Source organism: Muntiacus reevesi, chromosome 15, assembly GCF_963930625.1.
Source record: "Muntiacus reevesi chromosome 15, mMunRee1.1, whole genome shotgun sequence".
Lineage (NCBI taxonomy): Eukaryota > Metazoa > Chordata > Mammalia > Artiodactyla > Cervidae > Muntiacus > Muntiacus reevesi.
Window position 1 is genome coordinate 62,756,245 of NC_089263.1, and position 22,847 is coordinate 62,779,091.

At 46.4% G+C, this 22,847-nt stretch overlaps 1 protein-coding gene across 9 annotated transcripts in view; it reads left to right on the forward strand.

The window, feature by feature from the left end:
- PPP2R5C (protein phosphatase 2 regulatory subunit B'gamma) overlaps positions 1-22,847 on the forward strand; it is a 144,427-nt gene that overhangs the window by 47,870 nt on the left and 73,710 nt on the right. For 2 of the 9 annotated variants that reach the window (XM_065906867.1, XM_065906863.1), the window contains exon 1: positions 968-1,155. The exons of 6 other annotated variants lie outside the window; for them this stretch is intronic. In XM_065906867.1, coding sequence (XP_065762939.1) covers positions 1,062-1,155 — 94 coding nt within the window. In that variant the 5' untranslated portion in view covers positions 968-1,061. Of the gene's footprint in view, positions 1-967; positions 1,156-22,847 lie in introns of those variants that run through there. One more of the 9 variants, XM_065906870.1, reaches the window with a different exon arrangement.

A 22,847-nucleotide genomic window follows, 5' to 3' on the forward strand; every position in this document is an offset into this window, starting at 1 on the left:
GAGCTAGTGATAACCTTCTTATTGTAGGGAATCATCTCGCCAACACACACATACACCCCTCCCTAGGGTACTCTGATTCAGAAGTGATGTTTTTTCTTGGTGCAGCTTTTTACATTAACCTTTTTTGACGATAGGAGACTAAGATCTGAATGACAGCTTTTAATACTAGCCCCATAAAAATAAGGGCAATATCTTTTTTAATTAAAAAACTTTAAACAAAATTTGAGAAATAAAGCAGTATGTTGACCCTTTTAAGGTATAAACACTTGCATTTTATTTTATGACTTTAATTTTCACAGCCAGGTGGTATAAATACCTTTAATTTATAGCACTTTCTAGCTATTGCATTTAAAACTTTCACTTTCCATGTAATTTTTTAACTGAATTTTTCCAATAAAAAAAATTAGACCCTGAGGGAAAAAATACACTGTTTGAGGACTATTAGTTCATAACTCGGTAGTAGGAAAGGTTGATAAAACAAGAGTCCAAACTAATGAATTGGGATTGTGTAATATTTAAATAGCCATTTGCATTAAAAAAAAATAGGTTGCCCAAATGCTAAATATGATACAGATATTAAAGTAATTAGAAAGCAGGAGGTGGCCAGGTGGGTGTAAGGTACCAGTGAATTTGGAGTACCAGATAGAGAAATGCGAGAATTTAAAGTTCACGTAGACATATATGCATACTTTTTTTTTTTGCTGGCTCTCTCCGAATCATTTGTTTATAGTCTGGCTGGACTTGTGGCCTCAGTCCTGCCCCTTGAGAGATGGGATCTTTGCCTAAAAGTTATTGAGAAATGAAGACTGAGAAAGCCAAAAAATGTCCAGGCTTTTCACACACACTGACAGCCAAACAGAACGCTCTTTCCATTTGCAGCTCTTTTAGTGTCATTTTAAGTTGCAGCTTCTGGCCAATCAGCAAGCCCCGTGCCTGCTGACGTCACGGAGCAGCCACTTCCCTCCAGCTGCAGAGAGCTTCAGTTTGTCTTTTTTTTTAAACTAAAATGGAGGCTGGTTTCTTGCCTTAAGGAGTACATTGCCTTTCCCGCTGAAGTCTAGATGTTGACATGTAATAAAGCGGGCAGCAGGATGGTGGTGGATGCGGCCAACTCCAATGGGCCTTTCCAGCCCGTGGCCCTTCTCCATATTCGAGGTAAGTTATTGTGTGTTTCACTGAAACGGAACCTTCTGTGGTTAGTTAATAAATGGCCATTGTGCTTCAGATAAGAAAAGCAGGAAGTCCTTTCTAGCAGAATTCACCCCGTTTCGCAGCAGACCTAACCGGAGGAGGCTGGGTGTGTCACTGCAGTTTGGCATTTTACGAACTACTTACAGAATTTGAGTCTTGAGAGAGGCCTTGCATGCATAGTTCAAAGCTGGTTTTTCTGCTTTCTGCTCGTTCTCCCATCCCCCTTTCAGAGCCGTGCTGATGTCAAAGGATGTGAAGTCACTGCCCGGGGAAGGCATTGGGTGGGGGTAGGAAGGAGAGGCGGGCGGCACGCCTGGCCAAGTTGTCCGTGCGCAGAGTTTCTGTTACAAATGTGTTGCTTAATTAACACCCCAAAGGTTTCACCGGGGACACATCCCTGAATTAAAGATGAATTGCAGTCAGAAAACATGCAGGAATGACCAGAAAAGAACTTTTTTAAAAGGATCGTTTTCGTTCTTGCCATGGAGCCTAAAAGAGAAATACACTTGTGCTTTGAAATACTGAAATCCATTGTGGGTCATAATTTCTGAGCTGTTAGCCTTTTTGTGGGATAGTAGGAGACACTGCACTTAATTAGGCTCTATATTGACATTTGCCTGAAAATTTTAAGTGGCGGCAAGTTTTCAATGTGTGTATAGATCACTTTCAGTAATTACAGTTTGCCAGTCGTAATTTATACAAAATGTGAATTCAGAATCTAGCTTAAAATTTATACAGAATTTAGCTTAAACACACAATTACCACGGTAATTAATAGTTATATTAAAACATGACCATCAGGATAATCATATACTTTTTCTTAAACATTTAAAAATGTGTCTTATACAAATTTTTTGTTCTTAATTGGGTGAAATAGAAAATGATATTTAAGCAAGCTTCATCAAATCCCTTTAAAATGTATATAAATGTCACAGCTCTGTCCTAACAGAACAGCTTTAACTGTCAGGACCCGTGCTAAGGAAGGGTGGGGGCAAGATCTCCAGGTGACTAATAGTCTGTATGACTAAAATGCCAGACAAGATTTTTCAGATCCTAGGGTGTACCCAGGGAAGGAAGATAAAACTACATGAATGCCCCGTCTGTTGGAATAAGATAGGGGTTGCCTTTTCTCTCCAAGCCCTCTGTAATGAAGCTGGTGGCAATTAACGTCCACAGTGGCCAACCTGTAGGTCACTTTGTCCTGCAGTGCAACCAGGAAAGAGCAAGTGTTGGCCACGGCACTCAGGTGCTTTAGCTGCAGGAGCCAAACGGGCTGAGACAAAATGATTGTGTTTCCGTTTAAGTTCTTAAACAGGGACTGATTGAGTTAGCAATAGGAAAATTTTATTGCACATGAAATGTTTATTTTTAAACTTTTTTTTTTAAAGTTTTAAGGTATCTTCTAATAAATAACAGACTTTTTTTTTTAGTTTAAGTTTAATGTGCAAATCTTTTTTTTGAGCTGTGAATTTATTACAAACTGGAATATTTGATTTTATATCTTATACCACATTGTTTTTGTTTTTTTTTAATTCTAAGACTTTACTCTGACCACTCTGGGTTTTTTGTTGTTGTTGTTGTTGTTGTTGTTTTTGCTGTTGGTTGAATTGTTCGTTGTTCTCTAATTGTGAGGGGAAAAGTAGTGAAGTGTACTAACCTACAAGAGACTTGAGTTTTTAACAAGGAATAACCGGTAGTAAATCTTAACTTCAGGTTCAAACAGTGAACTAGTTAAAACTTGAAAAACACTTGATTTACTCATAAGGACTTTTGAGAGCAAGCATATTCATGAGTGGTTTAGCAAAATTTATTTTTACTTTATTTACTTTTAGAGCCTTGATCAATTTCACCTCCACTTAGCATCTCCTCTGTGTGTCCACCGCTGAGGGTCCTTCCCCAGAGGCCTCGATGGTTTAGTGGAGGGACCCACACGGGGGCCCCGGGGCAGGAGGCGCACAGGAGCTGAGTCTGGGCAGGCGTGGGAAAGCTAGCAAGCAGGGGGCCTGATGCCTCCTGGGGCCGGGAGGGGGCCGGGCAGCCCTGGGGCTCACCTCCGACTCCACTCCCCCATGCATTTAGAGAAGAGGGGTCGTCCCCACAGAGGGAAAAGAACAGCCCGTGTCACACAGCCTGTAAGTGGTAGGGCCAGAATCCCAACCGAGGCAGTTGTTTTGTATGGAATTTTTCTTTAATTCATTTTAAAATAGAAAGTTTAGCTGTTTGTAGAACCTTTTGCTACAGGATTGTAGAAATAGCAGTTTTTTCCCCCAGCGTCTTGTCAATATCCGTCTGCTTCACTGGCCTCTGATGGATGACAGTTTTGGGACCTAGGATTCATTTCTTCATTCATTTTGCAAATACTTGAGTCCCTATCACCTTGTGCCAAGCAGGTTCCTAATTCGGAGTATGAAGCAAGCCACATGGCCCAGCTTTCAGAGCTTACAGTCCAGAAACGATGCAGTTCCTGGATTGGTTAGTAACCCCAGTTGGCTTGACACTCATCTCCTATTACGTAGCCTAGAGTTTGTGGTTAGTGTAGTGAATTAGCATGTCCTAAGAAGTGTGACAGGAACGTGTTGCTGAAACTTAGCCTAAATTTTTCTGTCTGGAGAAGGAGAGGTGTCACCTGGAACTTGGTGACTGTAAATTTAGCCTGATGACTTAAGTCCTGTCCTCCCAGGGCCGACCAGGAGGACTGTCTGTGGTGGCGGGAGTGTGCTCTGTGCTGTCCACCGCAGCGGCCCTCGGTCACAGGTGACTGCTGAGCCCTCAGAATGTGGCTAGTGCAGCTGAGAAGCGGGGTGGTTAATTTTATTTTGTTTTGGCTATTTGACATTTAAACAGACACGTGTCTAGTGGCTATTGTATTGGACAGCACAGTTCTAGACTGCGATCGACAGACTCTTTCAGGAAAAGCTGGAGAGTCAATGTTTTTGGCCGTGAAAGCAGCCACAGATAGGAATGACCATGTTCCAATAAAGCTTTATTTACAAAAACAGGGGGCTGGCCAGATTTGGCCCTTGGGACGTAGTTTGCCTCCCCCAGCCCCCAACCCCGCCACCAGTCAAGACTACTCCTTGAATTTTAATTGCCGGTTAAGCACAGTACGGTGTCTGTCACTTCCAGAGCCAGGTTTAAGGCAAGAATAGCCGTGACAAGAAAGCTGCTGATGGTCAGAGAGGAAGACCTGCTCCCCATCTGGGTCCAGCTGGCTTTTATTCCGGCCTCAGGAAAGCCCTTGCGTGCTCTGATCTGGGGGTTGGTCAGCGAGTCCAGTCTCTGAAAGACCGATGGGTCGCCGAGGCCTGGTAGGGGGCTGGGGGGCGAATTGTCCTTTTTGCGTAGACCCCTTTTTCTTGGGGAACGGAAGTCTGATTGTCGGAAGAGTTTGTCTTCTCACAAGTATTCCTGAGTCACCGATTCAAGGAAAGGTGTTTACCTTTCCAATAGAAACTTGGAAAAGAATGATCCGGGGCAGTGTGGAGGTCAAGGCCCAGGGCTTCCTTTCTGCCTCAGCCCACCTGATGATTTGGCCCGTGCCGCTGAGCCCGCTCTGCAACCGGGCTCCAGGCGTGGGCCGCTCCTTCGTGACTGAAGTCTGGAAGCGTCGTGAGGGCGGCTGCCCCGCACTGTCCTCATCCCCCAGGATTAGGAAGGAAATCGGGTCACTGACTACCGAAAAGGAAGGAAGGAAGGAAGTAAAGTCGCTCAGTCATGTCCGACTCTTTGCGACTCCATGGACTGTAGCCTACCAGGCTCCTCAGTCCATGGGATTTTCCAGGCAAGAGTACTGGAGTGGGTTGCCATTGCCTTCACTGAAAATGAAAGCCCCCCTCAAAAGACCACACCAGCCACTCTCTCTCCAGAGAGAGAGAACCAGACCCCGGGTGTTTACTGCGCAGCTGTCCCTCTCTGTGAAGCAGCTTTTTAGAAGGACACCTTGAAAGCTAGCTGAGTGAGCCTCTCCGTAAAGTTGTTTCTCTCTCCGTAATTCCTGCCAGCGAGGAACGTAACCAGAGTAACAAAGAGCTCTCTGAGGGGCGGTGTGTGTTTATGTAAAGCCCGCACACCTTGTGTTAATTAGTCTTCTCTGAACTGATCATATTTTTTTCATTAAAGATGCTAATTATGTAGAAGAATAAGGAGGTACGGTCAGTAGCCAGGAAAAGGGTGTTTTGCATCTAGGAACGGTCCGAGTCCTCCCAGGCACAGCGTTTGGGGTGCACCTCACTCCATTTCCATACGTCAGGTAGCCCCACAGGGCGGTTCTCCCCCAGGCCAGTAATGACCTGCCAGATGTGACGAGCTCTTGTGAACACTGACTTGTTCCTTCCAGCACTGCTGCCTGGGAGGTGGCTGCGACGTCCTTGACAGTCTTCCCCAAGGTCACCAGCCTGTACGTCCCAAGTCCGGTGTCCTGCCCCTCCGCCGGCTCCATGTCCCCAGACCACCGCTGGTGGCCCTCCCAGAGGAAACACAGCCATGTGTATCATCTTCTGGCATTTCCTTTTGGCCTTTTTTGGAGACCCAGCTAGAGCAATCTTTGGGGGGCTCTGGATTTCCAAGTGATCAGATGGGACAAGGCACCCTTCCATCAGCTTGGGTCCTGGCCATGCAGAAACATCCCAGACCAGAGTCTGGGGCGCAGGCCAGTGCAGGCAGCAACACGCAGAACCCTGCCTCATCTTCCCCCGTCTGCTTCCAGACAAGGCCCACCTCACCTCCTCTTCTCTGTCAGATGGAAAAGGACCATCAAGGATGCGGAGAACTGCCAAGACTGGGCTAGTTTCTCTCACTAATGTACTTAAGGAAAAGTCTTGCTTATTCATCTTGGAGGGACATTGGCTCACGTGTGCAAGGACAGACTGCAACAGCCAGAAAAATCTGGTTTTGTTTTAGGCCCTTGAATTATTCATAAATCAAAAACCCTTCTAGTTGAAAAGAAAAACACAAGAGATGTAACAGTCGAACATAGTGAGTGACTCTATCAGATCTTCATTCTAAAGACAAAACAAAATCAAACCTGCAGAAGATATCCATGTGGCTGTTGGGGAAAGTTGAGTAGGGCGATGTGGAATTTTCTATGGAATTAGTTTTAAAGGGATTCTGATTTGTAGGAACTTTCCTCATCCTTGGGAATTGCAGATGGAAGTATTTAAATACGGGTGAAGTATCATGATCTCTGCACCTTACTTCCAACAACAAAGAGAAAAGTAACTGCAAAGCAAATATGCTCATATCCCTGGTTGTTGAATCTAGGGAAGTGGGTATATAGGTATACAAGGTGAATGCAAGTATTCGCCTTCCATGTAGGTTTAAACGTCTTCATAATGTTTGAAATGTCTTTAAAATGTTCCACTTTAGAAAAAAATGTGCAAAGGACATGTAGTTACTTAGAATTGTCTCCTAAGTAGGAGCAGTGGTCTTTCCTACTCAAGTTTCGGCCTTTCTTCTGTTTTTCGTTTTGCTCCCTCGCTAACAGATGAGTGGCGGCGGTGAAACGGGAGGGAAGCAGGGGCTTGGCCAGCTCGGGTGGGGCGCGGCTGAGACCCTGCAGCCCTGTGGCTCGGGGTGGGTCCCCTGGTTTCTGACTCGGGGAGGCCGCAGAGACAGCCGCACCATCTTACCGAACAGTGTTTTGCTGAGTGTACACCTTTTTTTTTTTTTTTTTTAATGTTTATTGGCATTTTTATTGGTCTTTTAAAATGTAACAGTAAAAAGCACACTCTCAGGTAAAAGCAAAGTTCCCTCTGAACTTGACAGGCGGGGTGCTCAGTGGTTAAAGGCGGGGGTTCAGAAGTCACAGGGCCCAGGTCCCCGCCCCACCGCGGCTTAGCCGAGCCGTCTCAGGCAAGCTCACTCACTTCCCTGCCAGAAATGGGAAAGAAATGGGGGGGGGGGGTGTCAAAGGATCTACTTCCCTGGATTTTATGAGGGTTAGTTAAATGAGTGAGTACATATGAGACACTTAGCGTGGTGCCTGGAGTACTGTGAGACCAGGGGCCGTGTTCGTGGTTGCCGCGGTTATCATCTCTTTTCTAGGTCACGGTGGTAATTTAGAGCCCAGCGCCTTAACCACAGCGTGTTTTATTTTTCTGCCACCGTGTTGCCTGTATCTCTTCCTCTGTCTCTATCTGCTCTCTCCCTCCCCCGTTTACCAAGCCTCTCTTCCTGCAATTTGCTCGTCGTTTCGCCACCTGGAGGAAGTCCGTATCACTGATGATCCTGGAGTATGCGCCGTGTTCTGCTTGTAGATCGTGTACAGAAATGCTTCATCAGGCAACCCTCGGATCATCATCAGCCACTCTGTTGAGCGTGTACTGATGACCCCCATTCAGACTTCTCGCTCTCACGGGTCCAGCCTGTAACAAGAAATCAGCATTTATTACAGTCCTCTCCTCACCCCAGTTTTAACTCTTTTGAAGAAAGCCAGCCTAGCATAAGATTTATAAAGAATTCTCCTTTAAGAAGTTAGAGATTGTTTTCTGTGGTTAGTGTCAAATAGAATGACTTCGCTTGTCATTTCCCATTCGTTTTTTAAAAGCAGATGTTGCTTTCTGATGCTTTAGTAATTTGACTTCCAAAAGTTTACTGTCATATGGTCAAATCCCATTATGTTAGAATTCCTGAATTCCTTTTTTGTGTTGGGATTTTTAAATTAGGATAGTATTTAATGGGACCTCCCCAAGTGGTCCCGTGGTTAAGGCTCCGAGCTTCCAATGCACGGGACGCAAATTCAGTCCCTGGGAACTATTGGGTTGGCTAAAAAGTTCCTTCAATTTTCAGGTTAAAAATAAACCTGTCATTTTTACCAAAAACTTTATTGAACAACCCATTTTGTTCCACTGCCTTCTGCCATTTTTCAGGCAACTTCAAGGTTCCATCTTCCCAAAACTTTTTATCTTTTTGAGCAGAGAACTGTTCCAGGTGCCTTTTACAGTCTTTCAGGGAATTGAAATTTTTCCCATTAAGAGAATTTTGTAAAGGTTGAAATAAACAGAACATCCAAGGGTGCAGTGTCTGGTTAACAGGGCCGGTGAATCAGAACTCCAGCCAAGCTGTAACAATTTTTGCCTGATCGTCACAGCAACGTGTAGTCTTGTTGCGTTATCCTCATGGAAGACGAAGATGCATTTTCTATTGACTAATTCCAGACACTTCGTGTCAAGTGCTGCATTCAGTTAGTCTCACGGGGAGCAATACCTGTTGGAATCCATCATTTGGTTTTCCAGAAGGAGCTCATACTAGAGGACTCCCTTCCAATTCCACCATGTACACAATATCACTTTCTGTGAATGAAGACCGGTGCCTTTGGGGTGGTTCATGGTGGCTCAATTCACTTGCCCTGCGATCTCTTCCACTCCACATTATTATACAGCATCCACTTTTCATCACCTGTCACAATTTGTTTTAAAAACAGAACATTTTTTATGATGTTTAAGCAGAGTCGCATAAGGAAATATGGTCAAGGTTTTTTTTTTTCCCCCCTGCTTTATTTACATGGAACCCAAACATCAAAGCGATTAATATAACCAAGCTGGTGCAAATGATTTTCAGTGCTTGATTTGGATATTTTGAGTATGTCAGCTATCTCCTGTGGCGTATAACGTTGATTGTTCTCAATTAATTTCTCGATTTGATCACTATCAACTTCAACTGGTCTACCTGACCGAGGAGCATTGTCCAGCGAGAAACCTCCAACATGAAACTTCACAAACCGCTTTTGATATTTTCCACCAATCACAGCGCCTTCTCCATACACTGCACAAATCTTTTTTTTTTTTTTTTTTTGCATTTCAGTTGCCTTTTTACCTTTCTTGAAATAATAAAGCATAATATGCTGAAAATGTTGCTTTTTTTCCTTCCATCTTCAATGGCTACTACAAATGGCTACAAACGGCTACAAATCCACCAGTTTTGATGTTTGTTTTTTCTTTAACTCGTGCTGATATGACACCTGTCACAATACAATTTAATGAAATTGTTTCGAATGAAGTAAAAGACAACCAAGTGCTACAAGAAGCATCTTATGGGAAAAAAACAAAGAAAATTTTGGCCAATCCACATGCCATGCACTGCCCCCCCCAAAAAAGATAGTGTTTGAACCAGCTGAGATCCAAACTGTAACCTTATACCTTAGTGTTTCAAGGTTTAATATTGTAGTATTTCTAATAGAACTTGAGTTGTTACGCCTGTTTGACTCACCTTTTCAGTCTCTGCTGTGTCATCCATGCACGTGAACTTCATTTGAGTTTTTGTCTGCTTGTGTTATTCACTAGCGATGTGTTCTATTGCGGTAGTTCACCTCGTAAAGTTATGAGAATAGTAATGTTTCCTAAGGAACAAGCCCAGTTTTCCTAAATTGCTGGTCCTTTATGCTTGGTAACCTCAAGGAGGAGGAAGAGGTGGGGACCGGGGGAGGCGCTGCGTATGTTTGTAGACCATTTTGGTTTGTAGACCATTTCTTCTCCCCTTCTGGTAGTAGGCCAAGCTTCTCCAGGGGTGGCGGATGATAACGTTGTATTCACAGCTCTGAAGGTGTCCTCAGTGTTCGCATAACGCGGTGGCCAGTGGGCCCCTGGAGTCCCCGAGATACTTCCAAGGGAGCTGCAAGGTCACAGTGGTCTTCAGCAATGCAGGCAGATTCTTTTACCTCTGAGCCACCAGGGAAGCCCTTTCTCAAGAATACGACAGCCTTTTTTTTTTTTTTGCCTCTTTCACTGTGTGGCCATTTGCCCTGATGGTGCAAAGGCAGTGGTGGGTAAAATAGCTCCTTTCGCGGAGCAGGCCGTGGTGTCCAGCTGGAGACCACCACACAGCCCACCAAGTCACACGAGTCTGACCCAGGACTATCCTTGATGAAGCGTGAAATGGTCAGTTTTACTAGCTCTCAGCCTTTGCTCACACACCTTTTAATAACATTCCGTGGGTTAATATTCTATGGCACGCTGCGGTGCTGAGATGGTCTCCAGGGACACTGCACAGTTGTGTGAGTTGCAAGCTGAACTGGCCACTTTTTTCAGGAACATTATTTTTACTTGAAAGAAGAGAGACAAATTGGGTTAGTAAAACCTGAATATTTGACACATGCTTTCTCAAAAGTGAAGTGAAAGTGAAAGTCGCTCAGTCGTGTCCGACTCTTTGCGATCCCGTGGACTATACATCCATGGAATTCTCCAGGTCAGAGTACTGGAGTGGGTAGCCTTTCCCTTCTCCAGGGGATCTTCCCAACCCAGGGATCAAACCCAGGTCTTCCGCATTGCAGGCGGGTTCTTTACCAGCTGAGCCACCAGAGAAGCCCATTCTTGAAAAGGAATGAAGGAATTCTGTCAGTTCAGGGAACAACAGTGACACTATTAGTTGCCCGTGATAAAATTCGAACTTGTAAGCAAAAGTTTGAATTTTGGGAAACTGCCAGCGTGAGCTTGACAGCTCCCAGTGCTGACGACTTCTGATGATACTAACAAACGGGGCTTCTTGATCTGAATGACGGAAGAGTGCATGACTGCACACCAACACGCTCAGAGATGCTGCAAACATGCGTGGGCAGGAGAGACATTCAATGTGGAGGACACACCATGGAGCTTGATGTCACTGAAACGTCATCAGTATGGTTTCAGATTCCACGTTGCAGCTAAGCTTTCAGAAACTACCGCTTGTTGAACATTAGCATAGACTCAAAGAAGAATAACCACAGTTTTTTTTAAAGTCATTAAAATACCTCCCTTTCCCAGCTAAACATGTGGTTGAAGGCTGGACTTCTTCTTTGTATACTTCAACCAAAATAGCATATCAGACAACAGTATAGAAGCAGAAATGCAGGTCTACCTGTCTTCTATTAAGTCAGACTTTATAAAGAGATAAGCAAAAATATAAAACAGTGTCACTTTTCTTGCTATTTTTTAATACAGTTATTGTCATGATAATATTTCAGCTAACATGAAATGAGCCTGTTACCTTAAGTGAATCAGTCAGTACATGTCTTAAACCCTCTCTTATCTGGTATCAGTAAGCAGAATCCATGTGATTCACACTCTTCAGGGTCCTCCAGACTGTTTTTAGAGGACCTGATTCTGACACCAAAAACAATTGAAAACCCTCGGCCCCGGAAAGCTCTGTAGCATGAGCTGGACTTGCTGGACCCTGTTTTTACCAAGCCTCTGTATTTTTTTCTCCTCTCTCAACACAAAAAAATTTCCAGATTAACTAGTTAGCTAATGATGTATATAGGTCTCCCAGGCCACAGTGGGAGCCAGTAACTGCCCAGCTTGTGGGTAGTGGAGTCACCCTAGAACTGGGCCCTCTCTTTTGGCATTAATTGGCTCCCTTTTATCTTCTTCTGATTTTTTAAAAAATCCATATGTGAATACAGCCGCTTTGAAAATTTTTTTGAATTGGAAATAAAACTAAAATTATCCCTCGCCTTATCCCCAAAATGAGTCTCCTACCTTCCCTGGCATCTCAGAGCAAATTGTTTGGAGTTTGCTGTATATCATTTTACACGTGTGTGTGTGTGTCTGTATTCACACTAAGTAATGTAAATGTGGATTTATCTACTGACTGGAAGTATATAGTATTTTTTGTTTTCTGTTTTTTTGTGGATTTTTTTTTCCCGGCGCCTCGCAGCTTGTGGATTCTCCGACCAGGGGTTGAACCCAGGCCCTCGGCAGTGAAAGTGCTCAGTCCTGACCGCTGGACCGCCAGGGAATTCCCTGGGGTTTTTTTTTCTTAAGACAAAAAAGCTAGCATGATAGTAGTTTTGGAAAACTAAAGTTATACAAGGTTTTAACGTGTTGATAGCTTTGTGAACTGATTCCTGGTGCTCTTAGCTAAATGTAGCGTTATAGTATCCTGAATTGCGCTGTGTATACATACACCACATAAACTCTTAGAGTGCGGTCCCGCACTCCTCTGCGGATTCGGTTTAAACCCTGGACAAGGTGGGCGTCTGGCAGGAGGCTGCAGCGAGTGGGGCGTCTGCCGGTGCCCGGGCCGTGCCAGGGGCGATCCCGGGCGCTTGCAGCACGCAGCCAGGCGGTGCAGAGGCCCCGTGCCCGTCGCGCAGAGGCCCCGAGGGAGTGTCGGCGAGCAGGCCTGGCCAGGCAGTGAGTGACGGGGCCCGTCTGGCTGGAGCTGGGCTGCCTCTCCTATACCTCCCTGCTGGAAATGTGGCCTTCTCTCTGCCTGAGGCCTGGTCCCCAGGAGTCATCTTACCTGAGAGAACACCACTGACCCTCCTTTGCCTGCTTTTAGATGTTGAAAACACTGGAGTCAGTTTAGTGGACCCCCTTCCCAAATTAGAGCCAGTCATGCCGCAGTCGAGCTATCGGATTCAAGGCTGAGGCCTAACCGTGTGTCTTACGGGGTGACTGGGGTCCCTGACTTGTCTACAGACCTTCCTGAGTCTGTGAATGTGCTATATTTTTAAATGTGTTTGATTAAATTACTTGCTTTTCAGGGGAATTGAAAGAAAAGAGCTGAGATTCAAATTCTAGCCTCCTGTCCCTGAGGACAGAAGCACGTGATGAGAATAAGCAGATTGCTCCTTTTATCCTTAAGAGAAACGCTATGCTGGTAGAAAACTTGAGTGACTGGTTTTTTGGTTTTTTTCTTTTTTTATGACTTTAATAAATTTTAAAACATTATCTCTTTGCAATAAAGTCACAAATGACATTTTATTGAAGAAGCATTATTCATCTTAAACAAAGGTTAACTTAAGTTTACACTTTAAGCCAAAGTTAAACTTGCAAAGTCCTGAAGTCTTTTTGCTTATCTTCTCTCTGCCTGCGTCTTCCCCTTAAGCACTCCTTTCTCATTTTGTCTCATTTATTCTTCAGATGAGGCTGTCAGATCTTGAAACTGACCTTTTCTAAGGCATGTAACTTTCCTTGGGTTGACTTTTCTTATTCAAATAATTCAGTGTCAGTGGATATGAATTCTGGATTTTTCACTTCTAAGTTTTGTGCACCACTTAAATATAAATTTTCAAATATTGATCTTGAATTTTGGCATTTAATTTGATATTCATTGCAACTGTCAGTACCCAATTAAATAAACATGATTGTCCCGTCTACCTGGATTGGGAAAACACCTTTTGGGAGTGTACGCACATGTGTGTGCTTACATGTGTCTTTAAAGCCAAATACCAACTTGGTTCAGTCTCTAGTCTTGTTGTTTAGTATATTGGCTTAATCACCTGCTTATCTGAGCCTTTCTTCTGTTTTAAAAAAGGAGGAGAGCCCTTAAGTGAAATGTAAGCTAAACCAGGATTATAATTTTAACACTACATCAATGTTAAAAAATATATATAAAGGGACATTTAAGAAGCATATTCAGTAGTGTGTTCTTTGCCAGGAAACAGGGACTTTTCAGCCAGTTACTCGTCTTGACTGTGACATCCATAGTAACTCAGACACGCCACCCAGATGAATATTTAAACGGGTTAGGAGTCTGCAGAACTGAGGCAGGGCAGCGCCAGGGCTGATGCAGCTCGGGCGTTGGCCATCCCAGTGCGTGGCCCTGCATCCTGTCTGGTATACCAAGCACTGCCATCATCCATTTCTTGCAGGGCTTTTCGAAATTGTATGGCCTAGAGAGAAACTGTTTAGGAAGGCCGGCTTGCTCAGGGCAGGTCATCCTCCTGTGTGATACCCAGAGGCCGGTGGAGGCTGTGGTTGGTTGTCATTAGCGCCCAGGAACCTTTTTCATCTTCAGAGCGCCTTGCAGGTGTTCATTAACTGTCCTCTCTCTCCTACGAGGCAGCAAACAGGTTTTATTAGTCCCACTTTTACAGTTGTGGAAGCCAAAGCAGAGAGGTTCCGGACTTGCCCGAGGTCAGAAGGACGAGCTCCTGGGTTTTCTGAGTCACGACTCCGGGCCCACACCCCTCTGATGTGCGCACGGCTGCTCTCTCAGCCCCTTTATCACAGAGATCTGGCAGCGCGGTGCTTTCTGCCCTCAGTTGCTCACAGGGGTGTCGAGTGCCGTGCAGCTGGAAGCAGGTTAGTTGATCTTATGGTGTCATCTAGAAAAGCAAGAGATGCAGATTCTGGGTCTTGAAGGTAAGGGCCGTGCCTCGGGGGTTTGTGGGTATGGATGAAATTAACTGAGTGGAGCCTTAAAGCGCATCCGCTTGCCCTTAGCATAACCTGGAAGCACCTGTTGAAGAAACACAGTCTCCGGGACTGCTTTCCACTTGGTCCAAGGACCTTGCACATCCTAAGAGATATATGTCAAAGCTGTGTTTTCACCATAGCTAACAAGAGTATTTCAATGCTGAACATAAACTTACTACTGCTAAAGATTCCTCTTGAGTGATCTTAGAATTTAGAACAAAGTAAGATATATTGTTCTGTTGTAATAGAATTTGGAGCTTTCGGGCGGTAGGGTGGAGAGACATTCTTTATCTGAAAACGCTGTTGTAGAATAAGCATTTGTCCAAGGGGAAACAGTAGAAAAGACAACTGCTTTTGGATGATGTATACAATTGAGAGGATGTTTGCATTTTAAAAATAGTTCTTTAAAAGCCAGTGAACTCATTTTCCTGATCTTCATAAAGCTCTGAGATGTTTCCTTCCTCATTCTCTGCCCCGAGAACTCTGTGCACGTGCTCCTGTTGAATTCGGCGTTGGTAGCATAGCAGCCCTACAGCCTTCGTTGTCCCAGATAAGGTTAAAATCAAGACCCCCAAATTTTTAGTCCACCAGGTTTGTTTTGATGGGAAGGAAAACTTGATGGAATACAGAGAACAAAATTTAGTTGCGACCTTCTGACTTCTGGTCCCCTAAAGCTTTGTTCCCTTTCCCAAACAAATATTTATAAATCACCACCCTGGTGGTCGGCACTGCTGGGCGCCTTCAGGCTGGCACCGGGGAGGAGAGAGTGGTCTGGCCGGGTGGGGCGGGGGCGGGATAAGCTCCCTGGTGGTTCCCTGGCACTGGCAGGGACCAGGGGTGACTGGTTCAGCACGTCGGGGAGTGTGTTGTGATGGGTGTGGTGAGAGAAACGCCGGAAAAGGGTTTTTGTCAAGTAAGCAGCATCTCTTTGTGGACCAGAAGCGGAGACCATCAGGGAGCCGGGAGTGAGAAGGCTGAGCTGCAGACCATGGTTGTCACGCAGGAAGGGAGGGCCCCGGTTACTTAACACAGTGAACCTCAAAGACAGGCGAGAAGCTGATACCTCTGGTAGGGAAATGCCCGGGTTGTCACTGTGCGTGTGTGTGTGTGCGCGCACGCGTGTGTGTGCGCGCACGCGTGTGTGTGCGCGCACGCGTGTGTGTGCGCTGTAAACATATTCCTATTCAAAAAAGGAAAAGGGAGACAAAGCATTAAAGTGGAGAGCATGTGTGGCTGCTCATTTTCCCGTGTTCCTGTGCTGTGCTCCTGGCTGACTAGCTGGAACACGGTGTTGTGGAAAGGCCACCGTCACGGACTTGGATTTGAGACGTGACCAGAGGTTCCCTTGGCCAGCTCTGGCCCAGCCCGTTGACGTCCACGACCTCACTGCAGAGCCCAGGATGCAGGAAGGCTCTTAGTCACCTCCACTTCCTAACCAGGGCCTCACTCACACTGTCCAGTTCTAGTTGAACTGACCTTTCCCCCTTGCGTTTCACTGTGTCACATGAACCAGTTTTGCTGTATTTCAGGTGTCGTCACGGTGCGGCCAGCCCTCTCTGTTTCTTACATGTGAGTGGTAAGGCTGTCAAAGCCAGATCTGCTGGAAACCCAAACTGCAGCATCGTCTTCAGCAGAGAGGGTTTGCAGAAATTTCCAGGGCAGGAGGGGAAATTTAAGAAGGAGGTCGGAGAAGATGAGGCCGAATGACTTTGGGCTTTCTGATGGCACAAGAGGGAGCCCTCTGCAGAAAACTGAGGGAGTGTGGTGACCTGGCGGAGGGAGGAAAGGGTCAAGGCCGAGGGGGAGTTGACGGGGTGGGTGAGGTGTGGGCAGCCTCACAGACCCTGGTGGTGACTGTGATCACGATCCCTTAGTACAGACATGCTTTGCAAACACCCTTCCCCAGTCTGTGGGTTCTCTTTTCACTTTCTTGATGCTATTGTTTGCAGCAGAAGAGTTTTTAATATGGATGCAATCCAATCTATCTAATGTGTCTCTTGTTGCTTTTGATTTTTGGTGCCATTTTTAAGAAATCATTGCCTAATCCAGAGATTTGCTCCTGTGTTTTCCTCAAAAAGTTGTACCACCTTAGTTCTTTCACTTGGTCTTTGATCCACTTTGAGTTAATTTTTGTGCGTGGTGTTAGGTAAGGGTCCACCTTTGTTCTCTTGCATGTGGCTATCCAGTTTTCCCAGCACCGTTTATTGAAAGGGCTGTTCTTTCCCCACTGAATGGACTTGGCACGCTTGTGGAAAATCAGTGGACCGTAAATGTGAGGATTTATTTCTGGACTCTATTCTGTTCCATTGCTCTATATGTCTGTACCAGAGTCTTGATTCCTGTAGCTCTGTTGGAAGTTTTAAAATCAGGAAATGGGAGTCCTCCAGCCTTGTTCTTCTTTTTCCAAACTGTTCTGTATTCTGGGCTCCTTGCATTTCCACGTAGTTCTTAGGCCAGTTTGCCAGCTCTCCTGGCCCCTCTCTGTAGTCTTGTCTGGGCGAGCCTTGGTTAGGGCAGGACAGTGCACTCCACACTCTGCCTGGACGCTCCTCTGACTGGGGGAGAACCCTGCTCTTGTTGGGAGTCTGGGGCCTGTCCTGTCCTGGTCTAGTTCAGTTCAGTCGCTCAGTCGTGTCCGACTCTCTGCGACCCCGTGGACCGCAGCGTGCCAGGCCTCCCTGTCCACCACCAACTTCCGGAGTTGACTCAAACTCATGTCCATTGAGTCGGGGATGCCATCCAGCCATCCCGTCCTCTGTCGTCCCCTTCTCCTCCTGCCTTCAGTCTTTCCCAGCATCAGGGGCTTTTCCAGTGAGTCAGCGCTGGTCTAGTAAGAGCCCCCAGAATGTTTGTCTCTGAAGTCTTGGGTCTTGTCACAAAAAGCTATTTCGATTTTGTATTCTGTTTATAATTATCATAGTTTAATATAAAGATGTTTGACGTGATTTTAACTGCTTTTTAAGACGGATATTCCAGGAAGTGTGTTGTGTTTATCCTGTGGTCTTGTGCACACATCCCTGCCCTCCCCCGCTCGGATCACATGCCCCAGTTTAAAAGGCCGAGTTGCAGGAAGCCTGCCCAGCAGAGCTTTTGTGTTTGTAAAGGTTGTTTCCTTGACGTCTGCTTCTCAGTCGCCTCTGCAGACCCCAGGCTGGCATCCGTCCGCCTGGCTGAGGTGGAGCTACCTGATTGCCAGCGTGCTGGTGTCTCCTCAAGGCTGCCGCCCTTTTCTCTTGAGTCTTGAGGCAGGTTTAGACCTTGTCGGTCTTGGCCATCAAACAGATTCCCGCAGGGTGCAATCCATTCTATTCCCTAAGTTATCCTTTCTTGGAAGGTCAAGTGCTCAGCCAGGAGCACCCTCCTTCGTTTATGTAGATTCAAGTGCCCGCCCGGGAGTGGTCATTTCCAAAGGCCTGTGCGGCTCTGTGACAAGGCTTCTTCCTGTCCAGGCAAAGATAAAGGTGATGTAGTGTAGAGTTTCACACAGCTAAACTAATTCAATTTACAGGCCTCTCCTTTAGTCTAAGATTGTCCTTTTTGGTATTAAAACGTCTTTAATGATTTTTCTAAGAATTTTTCTATTTGTCAGTTTAGGGCAGTAAGCCAATGTCAGTCGTTAAGATTTCTTGTGAAATTTTATTGATCTGCGAAATCAAACTTCAGAACATCGCTTTAAGCCACAAATCTCCAATTTATGCCTTGTTTACATTCGGAATTACCACATAATATTTCAGACAATTTATGTAACTTAAAAGCCCATTTTTTATTTCCTTTCTATTTCCAGAAGAGGTAAATCCAGGGAGACAGAAATCAGGTTAGTGGTGGCCAGGGGCTGGGGGAGGGAGTTCTTCTAGGGTGATGAAGAAGCCTTGAAACCAGAGAGGGGTGATTGCACAACGCTGTGAATGCACTAAATGCCACTGAACTATGTACTTTAAAATTGTTAATTGTAGGTTATGTGAATTTCTCCTCAGTTTTTTTAAAGTCGTTTTATTCAATGTTGTAATTATACATGAGCCGGAAGGTGGGAGGGGGGGTGTGTCGGGGTTGTATGAATCCAGGTGAGCACGGGATATGTGCTTACACACGCCGGTATATATTATTAATTTGTGTCTCTGAGCATTATCATTAGAAGCTAACCAGATCGACAGACTTTCTGCTTTGGGACAGCAAAAAAGTTGGTTTTAAGACTGAAACTCAAAGATATTCTTTAGTCTCACCTCACAGCACACATCCACCAGCTTTTTACAACCTTTCACCCTGGGAAGTTGAAGTTTTGGACTCGCCATCAGGAGAAATCAGAATAAAGCTTCTCCTGCCGCTGTGTCGGTGGCTCTGTCCTGGCGTTTACTGGGACGCCAGCCACCAGGCTGGAGACTGTCCGTGACGTCCTGTCCTGTAACCCTTGAAAGGGGAACATGAAATTTGTCCTCCCCTGCCCCCAAAAAAGAGTGGAGAGAAAAGATCCTACATTATTTTTAAGTTTCAACCCTTGTTCCAAACTCTGAGCAGAGTCTTGTTGTGTTTAGACTTTCTTTCCTTGCTGCTTCCAGAAGGAAACCCACGCAGAGCCCGCAGAGGCGCTGGCTGGGCCCACACTGGACCTGGGGCTCTCGGGGCGGGAATGCTCACCACTGTCCAGGCTCCGCAGTTTCCTGAAGTAGCAGAGCTTCAGGATCCCTTAGAATCCATCCATAAAGGTGGGGTTTTTGTTTTTTGTTTTTTTTTAGGAAGGTGATTTTTCCTCTTAACTTTGACTTTATGTTTGTAACTGTGTTGAGTTTTGGCAGTGTTTAAATGGTTTCCGTGCCTCGAGCCTGCCCACAGCGGGCCAGTCCCGAGCACGCGGGTCTTGGCGGGAGGGAGTCAGACCTGGCTCCACAGTCCGCTCCCCTGCGGCCCGCAGACCGCGCCTTCCAGCCGTGTTTCCTCACGGGCTGCTGGCAGCTCAGTCCCCCTTGTTGTTTCATGGTTCTTGTCAGTATCGTTTTCTGCTTTGCGGCGTTGAAATTGTACTGGAAACTGAACACTGGTTTAGCGTCCATAGTGACAAAAAAAAAAAAGAGAACTTTCTGAAGTCATTTCTATTTTGTCCTCAGCTGCCACAGCTGATCGCTCAGCGTTCTTGTCTGTTAAGAGCCAGAACCAAAATGAGGGCACGCAGGGTGTCATCTGAACCTCAGGTTCTGTATCGTTTCGTGAAAAAGAGTTCCACTTTTGTAAAGAAAACACCTGCTTCGTTCAGGCCTGCCGTCAAGGCAGGCAGCCTCCGTGTCCTCACCTGGTGGAAATCTGCCGTGTGAGCCTTCACAGCGCCTCTCCTCTCCCGCTTGTTCTCCGAGGCTCAACTGGCTGTTGTCCACAGGGGAGAGGCAACGTCTTCATCCGTTAATTCGGGTTCCTATCGCCAGTTCACATTTGTAGCCCCTCTAACATATCACATCAGTGAAATCTACCGTTCTCCCAAATGGAATCGCAGAGGATTTATGAGCTGTACTCTGCTCCCTTGGATCCCGAGACCAGCGTATCGCCCGTAAGGTTGATCCACCTCGAAACTGTAAACAGATTCTCAGTTGTGGCTTTGGAGGGTCTGTCCCAATTCAGCCCTGCTTTCAGGCTGACGACTGCTGAGGGTTCGCCCAGACCCGCATAAATCAGAGCAGCCAGAAATTCACCAGAGCTTTCCGGGGCTCCTGGACCCGGAAAGGAGCGCAGCGCAGGCTCTATGTTGTGCTAGGCGTTTGTGCAGTGGGTGTCCTCTAGCAATGGTATTTAGATAAAGTTTAGTATAACTCTGTTATGGGATCCAAAGAGACACATGATTTCTATCAAGTTGGGTCAAATTATAGCTCCTGTGACAGGTCCTTGAGTTGAAAGGTATGACTGGGTAGTTCAAGTTCAGAAAGCAGGGAAGACAAAGATAAGCAAGAGGGCCCGCCCTCAGGGAGCCCGTAGACGGGATGACTAGAAGAGAACCACGTATCTGTGGAGAAGGTCAGAGGAAAGCGGCCGTGGGGCTGCAGGGGGAGAGGATGAAGGGATGCTCAATGAGGTACCAAGGGGGCGTCTGCCCGCCGGCTGGACTTGCAGCAGTCAGGATGGGATGAGGGCGTGGGGTAGCTGGCAGAGGGAGCTGCAGGAAGGCGAAGACATGCCGGGGTGCCAGTGAGAGGGTAGGGGCCGGGCCCGGGCCCTGTTGGCACATTCTCGTAAATGTGTTCGTCCAGCACACATTTCTGAGCACTTCTGTGTCACGCCTGTCACACCAGGTAAGAATGTGAACAATCTAGGTGCCGCACCTGAAAGCTCTGTGGTGGGCAGGAGAGGTGGCCGTGCAGGGGGCGAGCAGCCCGCAGGAAGGGGGTTTGGTTTGCTTTTATACACACTGGGGTAGCCCAAGGTGCTTCCAGATATGGTTGGCACACACCGCCGGTGGCACAAGAGACGGTTTTAAGCACCAAAGCCTTGTTCAGCTTTGGTGATTTGTCTTGTTTTACAGCAAATGAAATATGAGCCTTCTTGTTGGTGTTTATGATAGCTTAATGTATAAGACGTGCTTGCATACTTACCTAGGACATTTTATTGTTTTAGCTACTTCCAAAAAAGAATTCAGTGAGGCCTGAAGTATTAAAATATATGCAACAGTATATTAAAGAAAAAAATTGTAATAGAAACCAGTTTGGAGGCTCAGTTCAACCTTTGAATCGAGCTGTTTAGCACAATTTCAGAAAAAAAAAATTCATGCTACTAATGGTCCAATGGGCGTAGTATCTTCTTAAGCTGGCTTCTAGTCTATAACGCTAAAACAGTTGCAAAATACACAAAAGAAGGTGCTTACCTTCCTGTTTGATTTGTGAGGTGGGACATGCCCACCTTATTGTAGTTTATTCCTTAAATAAGTAGACGAATTCATCTGTTATTTACACTGGTTAAAGCTGAATTTAATTTGTCTGAAGACATTCTTATTTTGGCAGCAATACTATGACGTAGACTTGAAGGCAAAACCTAAAAGAACTAATTGATTGCCTGGGATTGATGGAAAGATTCTGACACGGGATTCCTAAATAGTCTTATATTTATAGATCCAGAGACTGGCAGAGGGTCAGCAGAGGCTGAGAGCAATTGTTCCCTCAGTGAGAGAAACAGAATGTACAAGAGGGGTTGAATGATCTTGCCTCTCATTCAGTATGCCCTTGCTGGGTAGCAAGAGTCAACAAAGAGAAGCATGAGCTTGGTGAAAGAAGAGTTTTGATTTGTTCTTTCCACGCTGGGGTAACCGAAGGTGCTTCCAGAAATGGTCGGCTCACGCTGCTGGTAGCACAAGAGATGGTTTTAAGTGGTTCAGAATTGAACAGTATTTTAAGCATTATCTGGGTTTCCCTCGGGGCTCAGCTGGTAAAGAATCCGCCTGCAATGCGGGAGACCTGGGTTCGATCCCTAAGTAGAGAAGATCCCCTGGAGAAGGGAAAGGCTACCCACTCCAGTATTCTGGCCTGGAGAATTCCATGAACTGCTTAGTCCACAGGGTCGCAAAGAGTCGGACACGACTGAGCGACTTTCACTTTAAACATTGTATATTGATGAATATAAAAGTATGTAATTAGCATGTCAAGTCCACAGTTTCTTAGATTATTGTTGCTTAGGACAAGCCCTAGTAAAAAGTGTGTCCACTTAAATAAAAACACCAAGTAAGCAGTAGCACGACTGTGCACAGACGTGGTCGACACTGAGGTGTTTGGGGATGCCTGAAGCACGGAAGGCGGGAGGAGAAGGGGACGACAGAGGATGAGATGGCTGGGTGGCATCACTGACTCAATGGACATGGGTTTGAGCAAGCTCCAGGAGACAGTGAAGGACAGGGAGGCCTGATGTGCTGCAGTCCATGGGGTCGCAAAGAGTCGGACACGACTGAGCAACTGAACCGAACTGAAGCACAGAAACCCTGGGATAGGCCCGCGGAGTTCATCCCAAGCAGACTGCTCCAGAGAGCCCCCCAGTCTCCTGTCTGCTTCCAAGCACGGGAGCCCCGGTGGCCCTGGACTTGGAGACTGAGGGGTCTGGGTCCCAGGAGCCCTCAGGGGAGGGCCGGGCGCACAGCCGTCCGGCCTCTTGCAGCCACACTCTGGTCTTCCATGCTTCCTCCCCCTCCTCACCTCCCCCTCAGCGCCCCTTCGCACCCTCGTTCACTGGGTGACTTCTCTGCGTCCCTCTATGCTTGGTGGTGTAGCTTCAGCTGCTGAGGAGCTGCGTGCTCATCTGTACGTTGGGAATGATAACCCCGTCTCTCAAGGAGTCGTTGTGGGTTCCACTCTCAGTGAGACGGGAGTGTGAGCCCCAGCAGAGTGTGGGACGTGCTGAAACCAGGCATGTTAGCAGCCACTGCGATCAGATCTGCCCAGTTCTTCCCTCGTTTCCAAATTCAGACCCCCAGCTAGTGAAAGCGGAGTTGCGGCACTTCAGCTTTCAGGAGAGAAGCCTTGGCTTGGCCAGAACCTCGCGCTGGGCTCACGTCGTCTGCCCCTCGGGCCGGCCCTGGGACTCC